Source organism: Anarrhichthys ocellatus, unplaced genomic scaffold (assembly GCF_004355925.1).
Source record: "Anarrhichthys ocellatus isolate YVR2014 unplaced genomic scaffold, GSC_Weel_1.0 scaffold30, whole genome shotgun sequence".
In the NCBI taxonomy this organism is placed as follows: Eukaryota; Metazoa; Chordata; class Actinopteri; order Perciformes; family Anarhichadidae; genus Anarrhichthys; species Anarrhichthys ocellatus.
The window spans coordinates 4,916,329-4,932,419 of NW_022280060.1; the positions used below are offsets into that span (position 1 = coordinate 4,916,329).

At 44.9% G+C, this 16,091-nt stretch overlaps 1 protein-coding gene across 2 annotated transcripts in view; it reads left to right on the forward strand.

Moving 5' to 3' along the window:
* Positions 1-16,091, forward strand: part of ssbp4 (single stranded DNA binding protein 4) — an 85,739-nt gene that overhangs the window by 49,293 nt on the left and 20,355 nt on the right. For both annotated transcript variants that reach the window (XM_031864378.1, XM_031864380.1), the window contains exon 5: positions 10,564-10,653. In XM_031864378.1, the coding sequence (XP_031720238.1) occupies positions 10,564-10,653 (90 nt within the window). The remainder of the gene's footprint in view (positions 1-10,563; positions 10,654-16,091) is intronic.

Consider the following 16,091-nt stretch of genomic DNA (forward strand, 5'->3'; position numbering starts at 1 on the left):
ACAGACAGACAGACAGACAGACAGACAGACGTATCCTCTAAAATAGAAATGGGGTGAGTGCTTCAGACTGGCATGAGATGGTTTTAAATGTCTTGTCTGTTTCTGTTGATCGCTAAACATAAGTGTCGGACACACACGGGTTAGAATTTTGGTATGAATGTCGAATGTGCATGAATTATTATCGTAGAGCAGAATAAAGTGAGGCTGCAACTGGACATTTTTTCCCTCAATATTTCTCTAATTCTGTGCACACAGTGGTTACTGAGCTCATTTTTGCTATTACAACATTATTCAGTGTAATATTTGGTAATTATTTAAATGTTTCTAAAGATGTCTGGCAACAGCTTTGCGGTCCGCCATGTTGCTTTAGGCACTATGGAATGTGTACAGCCCGACTGTAGCTCCCCGGCTGGCTGCGCACCGTATACGGTACCTCCACTTCCCTCTCCTTTTCATCTCGCACCTTCTCAGCTTCTGCAGAAATATAAATCCAGTTGTGTGAGCACAACATGAGAAAAAAAGAGAGCGAGAGAGCAAAAAAGAAAAAGGAGTGAGCGGGAGAATATGAAAGAATGCCAAAGAATAAGGAGGAGGTAGATATTGCTAACAAGGTTGCCAGAGACTCTTTTCATTTTTAATAGTCCCGTAGGAGGTCTGGCTGATAAAGTGTTATATTATATTATTAAATCTTGGCAAAGTTTGAGCTGCAACTGTTCCAACAGTAGCAAGTGTGAAAGTGAGTCTGTAGGTTAAAACTGCAGCAGAAATGAACGGACATGATACCATAGTGGCCATTCAACCACTCAATAAGCAACGATGGGTGACATACCAACATACCCACAATCTTTCAAGAAATATTCGTTTATATGTAAAGTTGTTGAGACGGGACCCTAGCAAACACAATGTACGTATAACATCCATAACTTTGTCTTTGCAATCGAGTGAAAACATTTTGTAGGATGTAAGAACATGAATGTAGATGTCTGAACCCACAGCAAATATATAAGTTTGCAGATATGTAAATGCCACTTGGTATTGCTCGCTAAATGTCATTGTGTATAGTGCAGCAATGTGCCAATGCACTTTAGAGTGTGCGCATGTGTGTGCTCACGTAGAGTACGTGTTGATGCTTCACCACTGTAGGATCTTTATCATCACTCTGAGAGCTTCACTAGATTCCTGGAGTTTTGGTGATGAAGTTTTTATAATTTACATACCTTTAAGTTTTTTCCTAGAATTCTATTCTATGAAGCTCAAGGCAGCGGCTGTGAACCTGTTGTGGGTTGTTTCTTTTCACCACATGTAGGTGGAAAGAGTAAAAAGTGACAATGAAAGCATTGAGGGAGGTTGAGGTTTTGTGGCTGAAAATAGTGAGCATCTCACCTGGTTGGCAACATGCGATATGTCTTTTGGCTGGTTGCATTCTGCTCTACGGAGGCTGATCAGATGTTTATCTGTGCCTCTTTTTTAAATGGATTGGTGCGATTGTTGCACGTTGGTTCTTTGATTTTGAGGTACTGACACGAGAACCGACTGCAGATGTTTTACACCGGGGAATATTTATTGACATTTGTCCCAGAAGAAGAAAACAATGAAATGGACCCAGAAATTGCAACACGCATCATGCTGTACAGCTTTGTAACAGTGTCAAAAGTGTTTAAGCGTGCCTGCCGTTACCTGTGAAGTGGCCTTTCAGGGGATGATCTACCTGCTCCGTCCTGATCTGCAGCCCTCTGTGACCTGCGGAGCTGAGCGGTGACTGGCGCCCCGCCGGATGCACACTTCCTCGTGAATAAGAGTTGTGGTGGCGTGACACCAGCCAGTTATTTCAAAAGGACAGGAGTGATATAGAGCATGATAAAATCCTTTTACCTAACTCCCTCTCTCCTGTCTCTTACAAACGCTTAAACACCTTTCATTCTTCTGCCAGTGTTCACATTAGGTTTTGTCTCCAAGCATTCTATTATTCCCTAATTAGCAGCATTAATAATCTTCAATTAGGCATGTAGCTTTGAGTGCATGTGGAAGCCTCTTTCATTCAAAGTGTGTGTGTGTGTGTGTGTGTGTGTGTGTGTGTGTGTGTGTGTGTGGCACAAACACACACACTGGTTCTCTGGTGGCTTTCCACCCAACACCAACTGCCTAATGAGGGAGTGAAAGGCCACGGGCAGAGGAGGCGGGGGCTGCATATCAGTGTGTATACGTGCACTTGTGTACGTGTGTGTGCGTGTGTGTATGTGTGTAATTAAAGAGCAGTGCCAGCAGGGGGGACCTGTGTTAGAAAGGGTCACCAGAGCGAGCAGCAGGCCATCGCCAACCTTTGGTCATTAACTACCGACACCGCCAATAAAGGCTTCGAGGTGTGTGTGTGTGTGTGTGTGCGTGTGCGTGCATGCGTGTGTGTGTGTCAGGAGTCCAGCTACTAAATTACTTTACATCAATAAATGTTTCACTCAGTTTGTGCATGTTTGAGTCACTTTCGTTTAGCTTATAGTTTAGCTCCAAGTAAGATTTCGTTAAACCCTCCTTGGGAATGCCTCTCAGTTTTAAAAGCACCATTATTCTTGCAATATCAATATTGAGGTATTTGGTCAAAAATATTGTGATATTTTCTCCATATTACCCAGTCCTACCAGTGAGCTCTGGAACTATGGAAGTGAGGCTGAAATGATTGGTCAGATGATCAGAGAGGTTGTCTCTGATCTGTTGAAAGTACTGTAGGTACTGCTCACGTTTCTTACTCCATCAGATTCCCAGATCTCAGCAATGAACTCTGTTCGGGAAATGTTGTGATTTCCAATAGAAATGATGAGCAAAACTATGAAAATATGACACAAGTTATAATAAACCGTTCTAAAACTATTCTTAATTCTATTCTATTTCTCTATTTCTCAGTGCGTTATTTATTTATTTCCGGTTGTTTTGTGTGTCGTGTGGAATGGATCCCTCCCTTCATTCTGTCAGCTGCCATCCAGCCCACAGACAGTCACCACATCAATATCATGTTTACAGGAGGCAGAATTGTCTGTCTGCATTTCTTTTTTCATCTCAGATCCATTTTTCAGGTGTCTGTGTGCACAAATGTGTGTGTTTATGCCATCTACACTCCAGAGTGTGTGTTGTCTTTCCTGTCAGGTAGTGTGTGTGTGTGAATTGCCATAGGTTGATTGGTTAGCCTGAGAGGCAGCAGCGGGAGTTAAGGCAGGTGCTCCAGGGCAGCGGGGGGAGAGCCGGGCGACGTCCCCCAGCCACGGCGCCTTCCCTCTGGGCCTCCAGCTCCGAGCAGTGCCTGGGTAGCTGGGAGGCAGCTCCAGGCTCCTGGGGCCCTGATGCTGGGACGAGATGCTTGGGAGACAGAGGCGGTGCGAGGAGGAGGGTTATGTGTGTGTGTGTGTGTGTGTGTATGTTTGTTTATGTTTGTGTGTGTTCTGTTGGGGGATCCCAGGCAGATTTGTTTACCGGTAATTAATTCACCTGATTGACATGCAGCTATGGGAAGCCAATGGCATGATGTGTGTGTGTGTGTGTGTGTGTGTGTGTGTGTGTGTGTGTGTGTGTACGTGTACGCATGGCTCCTGCCGTGGACGGCGTTTCCAGGTGGCAGGGTTAGGAGTCGGATTCCTGGCAGAGCAGCCCGGCAGATCTCCGTCTTCCATCGATTAGACCCGTCTGTCCGGCGGCAGCCCTGCTTACACACTCCTGCCTCTTCGCTAATCTTTATAGAGTTGACTTCGGTGACAGAGTTATTGGAGCTCTTGAAGTTGAGGGGCAGAAGGAGGGTTGTGACAGAAGGACAAATGGGGTAGTTTGGAGAAGAGGGTGACGGCGATGACAGTTGGGAGCGGTGTGGAGAAGGATCTCCGGGTTTGGTTAAGGAGATGCACCAGATGAAACCGGCCGTTTGTCTGCAAATCAGTCTGCAAGTCACATAAACTACATGTATGAACGTGCAATGGAGTGTTCATTCACGCGTAAGCGCATCCGAACGTGCACACCCCTGTTTATGCCTGCACAGGCGGCGGTATTTAAATGCGGCCTCTTTATCTTTCATTATATGAACAGCTTGAACCCGTTTTTTTTCAGTAGCATTCACTTTTTTTGTGGAGCTGTGGAGCAGACAGAGAATGAGAGTGAAAAAGAGAGAATGTAGCAGGTATAAACAGAAGGAATGAGAGAGACACAAAGAGCCCCTGTGTGAATAATGTAAGCTGGTAAAAGAGCGGACTGGACAGTGTGTGTGTGTGTGTGTCTTAGGGTGGCAGTATGGGCATTTGTATACGTTTGTTCACACGTTGCAGCGTTTCTCTGTGTGTTTGAGATATATCGAGTGTGTGCGGGGGTCGCAGTCCAGGCAGGTCAGACTGAGACACTTCTGAAAGAAACGCAGGCTTGTGCGCACACACACATATTCACCGACACACACTCACTCGCACTAACAGGTCGGTATCAGTGTTGTTGTGGCCAGCAGGCAGCAGTGTGTTGGCCTGCTTGTCTGGACCCAGATAACAGCAGATCCATTACCCCCTGGAAGCAGAGGTCTGATCACCGGACAGATAGAGCCGCTCACTCACTGTCTGTGGGCCATCCAGCTAGCCAGCTAGCCAGCTAGCCTCCGCCAGAGAGCTAAAGAGGATCACAACCAGGAGCAAAAGGAGAGGAGACCCCTTCTGTTAGAGGAAATCATCAAATACATGCACGATGATAACTACAGAAGGAATGTTTCTACTATTTTTGTCATTTACTCAGAAAGAAAAAAACTCTTAGATGCTTTTCAAATGTCTCTGCCAACAGTTCAGGGGTGTAAATATAGACAGAGAATGCAGTGCAGTTGCACTGGGGCCCATGGGTTGGGGTGGCCTCTAGACAAAGCAGGGCCAACATTTATGGAGGGCCTGCTTTGTGAAAAGCTAACCCACCTCTGTCATAGTTTTACAATTAGTCAGAAGCAGTCTATAACAAACTATTCAATGAAGTATATTTCTTATTGTCCTTGGTGTTTTTGTCAAAGGTGTACAAAGGTGTCCACAGATGATTCTTGGGTATGTGGGTGTTGTCCAATGTCAAGTCTCTGTTCCATCATGTGACGACATGTTACGATATACGGTGGCCAGTTTAGGCTGCAAAATCTGCCAAGATCACATCTGCAGAGTGAGCAGTCAAGCCTTTCAAACATAAAAGCGGCAGGAAGAAAAGACCGGAGAGAAAAGAACAGGTGGACAAGGTGGCAAAGCTCCCAAAATTAGATTCCCTTTGGCTTTTATTTTTTACAAACTTCATAACTAGTAACTAGAAACTGCCGTACCTTCCGTACGCCACTGCTACAGTTTGAATATGTGTTGAGTCTGAGCTCGTATTTAGCATGAAACAAACAGTGTTGTCTCTATTTTGTTCAGGTTCAGTCTAAAAATTGTAAACTAGATACACAAGACTCTCAACACTGTCAAATGCTGCCGTTGTTATTTCCTTTTTATATTTATCCCATGAAATACAATGTTTAGAGCCCAAACTAGCTGTTTATCAGGTACAGACTGCATGGGCGCAAATCCATGCGTGTGTCATGTAATGAACTATTCTTTGTCCTCACCGTAGGTGTGGCTGATGTTAACATAAAATGGCCTTGATTATAAAACACCTTCACGTTCTGCGTCTCGATGCAGCTGTCTGCACAGGCTCCGTGCAGCTAAACTGCGGTTCACTGTGTAACGCTTCGTGTTGACTGTTTTACGCTCCCTCTGAACAGTTTAACTGACGTTCCTGCTGGGTGCTTAGTTCCATTAGCTGTTAGCGCTGTTAACCAAACACACCGCAGGACTCCCACTGGCTGCTAACAGCTAACTAACTCTCCTCCTACCCACATAGGAAGACACGTTCAGTTGTAGTCATCGCGTGGTTCATTTTGTCATTTTGCTAAGTCAGCCTATACATGCATACATACATACATACATACGTGCAAGTATCTTACATATAGGGTTGCAAACACCCTGGAAGAAAATGGACAGACAGCTTTAGATTTTGAAAACATTGGTGTCGAAACTCTTTTTCCCGATATGAAGGAGGGGGGTATGGATGGCTGCAGAATTAAGACTGAAGATGTTATATGGCGAACAAGGAAGGATCATTAGTTAAAATGGGATGCTGAATGAAGATAGCTTGTATGAAAATTGATTTGAAATGAATGAAGATAATGTCGTGAAGAGGCAGCTCGGATTTTAGTGGATGGTTTTTATGGAGGTGCGAGGGAGAGAGAGAGAGAGAGAGAGAGAAGAAGAGGGAGACACAGGGCTGCTATCAAAAGCCACAGGCTGCTTTAAACTCCATCTCTTTCTTTTTCTCTCTTTCTTTTCTCCTCTACCTCCCTCTCTCTCTCTTGCTCTCCCTCTCTCTCTCCCTCCCTCTCTCCCTCTGCTCCCTGGCCATGCTGATGATTGACGGCCTGAGGGTTTTAATGGGCACTGGAGAGCAGGAGCTGAGGTCGGGGTTGTCATGGCAACTAGGAGAAGGGGGCCTTTTGCTGCCGCTTCACCTGAGTACTGTGGAGCCTCGCTGGCTGGTTGAGACACACGCACACGCACACGGACACGGACACACGCGCGTGCACACACACTCGCCACACATACTTAAATGCTAGCACCACTTCCATTCACTCTTTCTCCTCCCTGAGAGATGCTCTGCTGTTCATCCAGCCATCTCTGGCCTTCTCTCTTCCTTTTCTCGTTTACATCTTTCTTTTCTCTTTCTCTGCTGATCCCTGAGTAGATAAAATGCTCTCCGATACACCGTACCTGGTTAACCGTGCGTTTGCATGTGTGTAATATACAGCATTTAGCCTATTGTTTTTGCTGTCCCATTGTTCGACAACAGCTCACAATGACACGCTTTATAGGGCCCAGCTGAGGTCAGAAGAGTCTGAGATCCCTCTGTGTTTCTTTTAGGTGATCCTGCAAAGTTGCTCCTTCCATTCAACTCATTTCACACACTTATTTATTTTGTTGTGTAAATTTGGACGTGATCTAGCCGAGGCAGACCAGTGGAAAACCCACCCGTACCCGTGACTCGCGTAAATACATTTTCTGCCCGTTTGCGAGGGAGCAGAGGACAGTCGGACCCCATCCAAAGACACGCCAGGATAATTAGTCTTGATCCAAAACCCAAATAAAAAGAGGACACCACCTTACAATCAGCAGCCATTGAAGAAGGAGACAAAAACATTTCATTCTTCCTCCTGAAGCTCGCCGCTCACACCGTTCTTCTTGACTCAAAAAAAAAACGCCTTTGAATCTTGCAGTGATTATGATTGTGATCAGAGCTGATAATGGGTTGGCTCAGATCCACATAGCAACAATACAACGGGATCTGACCCCATTAGACCGAATATAATTTGGTAGGAGCCTGACTCTGGTCCTGGGTTGGGTCTCAGTTATCAGGAACAAAGTGTCAAAACGTCTTGGAAGACTCTTTTTAAGATGTTTATTTAGCATTTTTGCCCTAATTTGACAGATATTTCAGAAAACTATACATTCACCACGTCAGTAGGGTTATGTTAAGGTTAACTCGACTCAATTGTTAATTTTACTAGTTTGATAACCTGCCGTTGTAATACCGCTCAGTGGCCCAAGGCTTCAGACTATGACGCTCTACGTACCCCTCTAGCGACAGTTTCAGTGACCGCGGGTCAGTTTCTGCTCGTTACATGCATACAGTCCCTTTTACAATACATTTCCAACGTAGGTTTACTTAGTTTTTAGGTTCACTTACTCAACAAAACAATTTGGTTAGGTTAAGGAAAAGATCATGGTTGGGGTTAAAATAAGCATGTTTGTTGCGTAAAATAAGTACTTAGTTAAGTATGTAAGTTACATAAGAAAACTGAGGTAAAATAACTCAACGTTGATTGCATTTCACATGGGACACAAACAGCGTTGTCCTTCATGAATGTTTTGTTTGTTTGACCCATCCAACCTCCCCTCCCTCCCATCCAACACACATTTTCTCGCTCTTTATACTTCGTCAGTTGTTCTGACCATCTAACAATGACTGATGGGTTTACATTGGATTTGGTATTAAGCCTGGAGCCTCTCATACAGACGCTAAAGGGTGCCTCAGTACGTCGGTACCAGACACCAAGGGGAAAGCGTCTGTATTTGACAAGTTGGGAGTGAGAACTTTATATCTGAACTGTTGAATTATCATGAATAACTTTGTGTTGCTGGGGGCATTGTTGTACGCTCCTTTGCTTTCCGATTTGGTAGATACTCTTGACTTGCATGCTTGTCTGCTGTTGAGGCTTGGAGGAAGTGGTACGGTTCACACACACATAGACAGACCTCAGAGGACTATAGAAGCATCTTTAGCAGACTGTTCTTCACTGTCCGACCTCTCCTCACCCTTAGAGAGATCTCGCTGTCTCTCTCTCCATCTCTGTTGTTTGCCAGGTCTGTCTGTCTCTCTCTGTGTCTCTCTGCTGGTGTCTGACTCCTGTGGATATGTCCACATCCACACTCTGTAAGTCTCTTATGATTTGTTCGAGTCCCACAGATCCGCACCCTCTTACCAATGTGTGTGTGTGTCCGGCTTCATGGCCCCGGGGCCTGTTAGTTAGTGTCTGGGCCGTGCAGGTCAGCCAAGGGATGGAGGGATTGTTTGCTCTGGATGTGAGTGAAGCTCTCGTTACAGTGGGGGGAGGGGCGGAAGGAGAGCACCGTGTATGTGTTTGTGTGTGTGTGTGTTTGTACGTTTTGTGGAGAGTCTGATTGTTCGGTTAGCTAACAGATTTTGTGATTTTAAATTTTAAAAAGCAACGTTATTACTATAAAAGCTTCTGTGGTTCCTTTGACACTCTACATCAAGTCCTCCCATCTGGACGTAAGATCCACATGAGCAGTTTCCTGATCTGCCGCCTCCCTCCATGGTTAACATATGGTTACGTTTAGGTAACTAACACTACTGGGATAAGGTTTGGGAAAAACTGTGGTCGTGGTTTCTGCCTGTCGAAAGAAGCAGGATACTAAACCGCAGTCCGTGGTGTCAAAGTCTAACGTTTTGACCTTTTTTGAGAAGTGCAACATCGTCAAGCTACTTCTACGTTTGCGTCTCGTACGATCATTATTCTTACTATAAGACACTTGTTAGGGAAATGTAAATATGAGGAATGTTAAGTGTTTGAACATACAACCAATACTGTTGTATTTCCTTTGAGGAAGAAGGGCTGTTTGTAGCTTAATATTCCTCCACAGTGTTGGATCCTCCTGTTACACGCGAATTGGCTCCACATTCGGATTGAATATGTATTCTTTGGGTAACTTTTTTTTTTTCCTTTCTTTGGCGCCGGCCATGTGTGAATGTCGAGCTCTGACAAAGCAGTCATGACCAAACACCGCCTGTCAGCCTCGCTGCCTCGCTGCCTCAGAAGGAAACCAGAGCAGCCAGCGTCACATCTGTCTTCTCCCCGATGTTGAAAATCATTATAATTGAGAGAAAAGATGAAGGAAATATTGCCGGAAATGTATTTGGAGGCCATATTCAAAATTGGGATTGCATGCAGGACTAAAGGCTGCTCTGTAAATCAAGATTATGGTACTAAAAAATGGTCATCTCGTTGTTCATCAATATGAAGTGGGACCAAAACACTGACAGGAATTTAACACAATCCACCAAAGTACGGGAGTTAACTGGGTGATGACCCTCAATACTTTGTACCCAATGAAATGTGTCTGTAAGTATGAAAAGTTTTGAGCGCTGGCGAGGTCAGCTTGATCCGAGTTTTATTCTTGTAATTTACTCTTTAATCAGATTCTGCCTGAACTAAAGATATATGAAGAAAATATGTTTGGCATATTTTTATGAATTAAAAAAAAACATCTTTCTTCCTCAAATTACTCGGGGACGTTTATTGAAGATTTTGAGCTCCTGTCCTATATGGAGATGCCGCTGGAAGGCTTTTATTTTGAAGCAGTTGCAGTAAAAGTTGATTTTGTTTTTTGACATTCAGGAGTTTTATTGTTCAGTCTGAGTCTGTGTACAATTTGCACATTTTTTTGCTTAGTTTTTGTTGGCCAACAGATCCATTTGGAACATTGACTCGTGGAAAAAGAAGAAATCGAGCAAATAAGAGCCGACCTGAAAATAGTTTGTCTCCTTTGTGTTGGAGAAAGAAACAAACATAACTCCACCTCGCTCTCACGTCTTCAAGTTCAGCTGAAATGGATCTATTGGTCTGGCTGTCTGTTGCAGCGCATCGTACAGACTACTCCACTGGAAGCCCGCTGAAGCCTTAATGTGCCCCCTAAACTATCTGCATCTTGACAAGATAGTTTCATTTATCACTGTGACTAAATAATCATATCTTCATCAGTTAATCGGTAATTGCTCCATTTGTGTCCCGACATTCAGTGAGTGTAATCAGCGTTGGACGTTTTGCGGCAGATCATTTCTGCGCGCCATATCTCTCTTTCCATTATTTTCGGTGAACGTGGGATTATTTGAACACCTGATTGCTGTTTACTGCTCCATCAAACATGAACACTGGGAGTAAACTGCGGTCTCTTGTGTTTTTTTGTCTTTCAGAGTGCGGCCGCTGCTCCCAGTCCAGTGATGGGCAACATGCCACCCAATGATGGCATGCCAGGAGGACCCATGCCCCCGGGCTTCTTTCAAGTAAGGAACAGAACTTTCTAACTGACTTCATCCCTCACCCACCCCCACCTTCACCCATCACACAACAACATCACACGACCGGCCCCCCCCAGCAGCCCCTCCCGTAGCCATCGCTAAGCCAATCCTTCTGTCTCCTCCTCCTTTTTTAGCCTCTTTAGCTATCTTAATCCCTGTCCAGATGTGTTCCCTTCTCTGTCTCTCTGCCTCCGTCCCATATGTCCATGCTCGGGTTGTTAACTCCTGGGGCTCTGTCTGAAGCTGACTCCTAAAAAGCATTTTTTTGGTACGTTGTATCTGCCCAAATATGAAATGTTGCTTTGGTGAATGTATTAGTGCTTGTTGGTTTTTTTTCTTATTTATTTTGGGTTAAAGAGACGAGGCTATTATCACTGGTTTGTGTTACTTGTGTCACTATTCCTCGTGTCACCACTGTTCTCTGAAGGCTTTCTTGGAGGCTGACGAGGTCACACTCTCTCTCTCTCTCTCTCTCTCTCTCTCTCTCTCTCTGTCTCTCTCACGCTGTTTCTCTCTCCGTCTCTCTCTCCATCACTCTCTCCTTTCTCTCTCACACACGAACATGCACACACGCAAGCCCTATTTGGAACACATTAAGCTCGTAACACTTTCATAATCTAAAATAAAGAAAGATATTCCCCTAATTGGCAAGGGTGTACATTGTTTCACTTAAAGGTCCCATGTTGTAGAAAGTGTTCTGAACCGCTCCAAAGGGACTGTTTCTGCCCATCACATTGCTGTAGGGCCCTCTCTGTCCACGGGCCCCCCCAACCCTTATGGGCCCCAATGCTACTGCACTGCCTGCGCTGTCTGTATTTACACCCTTGATATTGAACGAACTGCCTGGACCCACCTAGTCACCTAGAAGTGCCGCTAAACTCTGTGTAGTCAGTGAGTCCCCGGCTGCAGTAACGCTGTGAATATGTCGATGGCGCAGATGTGGAAGACCGGAAAACTATGACCAATCAGAGGTGTTATTTTGTGTTGGGGGGCTTAAAGAGACAGGCGCTAAAATAGAGCATTGAAGGCAGATGGTGAAAACAGGTATACTCAGACATGTAGAGGTAATCGAGCAGAAACCAAAAATACAAGTACGAACTTGAAAATGAGCAAGATATGTCTCTTTTTAAAAACATGGTAAATAATATTTATCGCATATTATTTACCATGTTTAGTTTGTTTGGCTGCAGCTCTAATATGTTATTAATGATTAAGCATGTTTTACAAATGTACGTCCTATTGGACGTTTAGTATGGCTGGTGTGTAAATACATCCAGTGTGGAACTGTATAGCCATAAGCCTGGGTTGTCTTGTGCTGGTTGATTGGCAGCATGTCGTGTGCTGTGCCGCCTGTGTGTGTGTGTGTGTGTGTTTGTGCGTGTGTGTGTGCGCGTGTGTGTGCGCGTGTGTGTGCGCGTGCGTGCGTGAAGGGGTCGTAGAGAATGTTAATGATGTATGAGCAGTGAGCAGGCCAGGGAGAAAGCTATCCGATGGTGTTGCATGAGTGACATTGCTTTCCATAAATAGACCCTGTGTGCATGGCGGACAGGCAGACAGACAGACAGACAGGATGGTCAGAGGGAAGACAGGCAGAAGAAAGGCGGGATTGATGGTTTCTTTCCAACACCGCAATATTCGCTCTCTTCTCTTCTCTTTGCTTAGCTCAGCTAATCTGAGCAGCAAAGCAAGCAAATATAAAGAAAACCAAAACGGAGAGCCTGCATAACACACACACACACACACACACACACACACACACACACACACACACAAGCATAACACACACACACACACACAAAAAAACATCGACAAAAGGTTCTCTGCACCTTCACAAACTTCACATCAGACTTCCCTAAATCGAACGGACGGTGTTGCCAGAACTGCAGCATATCTCAATGCGTGTTCATATGGCATCTTTCAACTTCAGCTCGAGCTGACACCACACACGCTGCTCAGGTAGCTGACATTCACTCCCCGGTGAACTAATGGTTGCGGTCTCCGCTGAAAATGCAGGCTAGCGAGTTTTCTGCAGTTCATTTATTCATTCAGATCAAGGGGAAGCAGATTTCTTTTTCCTTTTTTCCTTTTTATCGTTCCCTCCCACGTATTGTTGAGATTTTACTCACATGCTCATCTCACTGCTCTCAGTTACACTGGAGGTAAGGTCAGTCATTTGACAGGGAGAATTTTCCACCTTTGTAAAAGACTCGACAATGGTTATTATGTTTCTGATGTGGGATTGTGAATGGGTTGTATCTGCTAAAGCGGAATTTTCTCCGTGCTTTAGTCATTTCTCATCTCCGGGTCTGCTTCCACCTTCTCCCTCTCCTCTCTCCTTCGTACGCCTGGCATCCTTCTCCATGACATTTCCTTGCTCTCTCCATTTCCCTTGACTTTGAAACTATTATTTTCTCTCTCTCTCTCTCTCACACACACGCACTGCTTCAGTGACACATGCTTACTCACCAACTCCGTTCTGTAGGAACTGTTCACGTGCGCTCTGTGTGTATGTGTGTGTGTGTTGCATTACATTTTTCCCAGTTGCACTAGCTGTGTAATTAACATGGGTGACCCCAACACTGTTATTGGCTACAGTCCTGTGAGAGAGGGATGAGGGGCAAAGGAGGGACAGTGGAGAAAAATGGAGGCAGAGGGTGCAGCAGGAGGGTGTGCTCCCCTAATCTGTAGCTCACCGGACGAGCCGGGCATCGAGTCCTGCAGAGACAAAGGAAAGGTAGATGAAGAGAGACATGCTTTAGGTTAAAAAGACAGAGGAAGGAGGAGAAAAGGGAAGAAGTGGGAGAGAAAGGATGTGGTTGGTGTGAGGATCTCTATACATTCGGTATATAATCCTCCTCTCCTCTCAGCCAAAGTCCATCGCTGCTGCATCATGGCCCTCTGGGGAGGACAAGCAAAGGGGGAGAAGAGGGAGGGGGGGCTGCGAGGAAAGAGAGAGAGTTAATGACAGGGAGAAATAGAAGAGAGGACACTGAGACGTCAGGAAAGTCTTTCAAAAAATGTTTTTTATTGGCGTTCAGAGATGTGTGATCACAGAAATGACAGCTGACGACAATAGTGGACAGTTGATGGATTCATCTCCCATCTGCTGCTCCAAAGATGGAAACGAAATGTATCAGGAAAATGTTTTACTGTACAGTCTTTATAAGGCATACAGGTATATATATATATATATGGACATTCTATTATAAAATAACGAAAAGGAGACTAAATCTGGGAGAAAGCTGCATAAATAACAGTTAGGCTTCCATCCAAGGAAGAACAAATTAGATAAAATGTGCTCTTTTAGACATTTATATAATCCACCTGTCAAATAATGCCCAAAAAATCCCTCTTTGTTGGCTTTATTCTCTGATCCACACGACGTACGTCAAGTACTCGAAAACTTAATGCGCTCCATTAAGTCTGTAAACCAGTTAGGGTGGGGCAGCGTCTTTCTACTAAACTGGGAAGGCTCCTCTTGCCAAAAAAAAGATCCAAAGTCAAGGGCAGTGTGTTTTACTGCAGGTAATTGTGGCTCTTCAGGGAGAACACCAAAAAGCACAACAAGAGGATTAGGTTTGATTACACGTTAAACAACAAGCAACCCAGCTATCAAAGACAAATCTGAGAACCTGTTCAAAGCTTAGACATGGCAGGCACGTGGTGAATTAGGGAGACATCTGCTCTCAGTCATTTATTTATCAAAGGTAAGATTAATATCAGGGTTCATCCTGGTCACTTGTATGACTAAGATGCAGATAAATAAGAAGAAGTGCTTTAAAATGTTAAAGGGAGAATTAAAAGCATTGCTCATGAATGGTTGTTCGGGTGTTTTTTATTATCTGTACGGGTCAAATGTTAAATCTCAGTGTTTGGTGAGGGTCGGTGTTGATATTTCAGCAGATAATGTAGACTGTTGGTGTAGTTGGGTGATCGAGCGTCAGAAAAATAAAAACAAGGTTGTTATGGCTTTTCTTTGGAAACGCGCATATGGCCCAAACTGTGAGTCTAATCTAAGCGTTCATCTTCTTTTGAACATTGATTGTTTGTTAAAAAAAAAAAAAAAGATCTCTGAAGCGTTTTCACATCTTTTTCCTACCATGTCTGAAAGGGCGTTGTGGATAGGTGTTTCAAAAAGACAGATGCAAGAGGAGCCAGACTTTTCACTTCAGCCTGAACTGAAGGAGAGGAACTGTCTTTGACTCACACTGTCTCCGCTCCTCCTTGAGAGTCCAGCGGCAAAAAATGATACCTAACAATTCTCCTTGAATGACAACACACTTAAAAGGCAATCCTTTTGCAAACGTTTCCTCTGTCCATTGTCTGCCCGTAGCTACTGCTAGACCCGGTTGATAACAGTCACTGCGGTTAAACAGTGATTTCAATGTAGCCTTTGTCTCCTGCTGTGCGTGCTCCATCCCCATCGGCAGCACGTTGCAGATACAGTACGTTTAGAGACAAGACTACCTCACACACGTGTCCCCTGTGAGTGTTGGTGAAACTTGGAAGAACCCAAGGAAGGGCTATCACGGATGTATAGAAATCATTCGGTGCCATCCTAACATGTTTAAACGGCTGTCAGCGTCTCACGGCCGTTCTCTGGGAGAAAACACCCCTGATAGCGTGTTCCCATCTCTGCGCTGACGTGTCGCCGCGCTTATATACAATGAGCTAGCAGAAGACCTACTGCTGCCACTGCCGCGCTCTCAGGAATGTTAGCAAGGAATGACAATGAGTGTGCACTCAGCGTGTGTGCGTGTGTGTGTGTGTGTGTGTGTGTGTGTGTGTGTGTGTGTGTGTATGTGTGGTGCTGTTCCTCCTGGCTTTGTTTGTTGTGTGCAGTGATGCAGGCTGCTTTGTGTTCTCGCTCCCAGTTTGTGTGTGTGTGTGTGTGTGTGTCCAGTAGTTTGACGGAAGTTACACACTGCCCTCTAGTGTTGGCAGCTGTAAACAAGAAAAGAAAACTCAGGCAACTGCTGCTCCTCCATGCCTTTCTCTCTCCCCCTCTCTCCCTCTGTCTCTCCCTCTGTGTGTGTGTGTGTGTGTGTGTGTGTGTGTGTGTGTGTGTGTGTGTGTGTGTGTGTGTGTGTTAGTGGTCCATCAGGGGCAGCGGTGTGGGTCTTCCTTAAGCTGAAATGAGTGGTGGGGAGATGAGGGGGGGTTGCGTTGATGGGTTTGTGGTACTGTGCCAAGCTGTTATCTCCTTAGCCGGGTAGAAAATGATTTTATTAATTGCTTCATTTAACGCTCCCCATGTCCCCCTCCCTCTTCCCCTCTCCTACACATACAAACAACACCACGCAAACACACACACACACACTGCACACACACTCCAACCAAGCTACTTTTCAAACTCGCCCTGCGTACACCTCTGTGACAGTTGAAATGCAGTCTCTCTCTCTCTCTCTCTCTCTCTCTCTCTC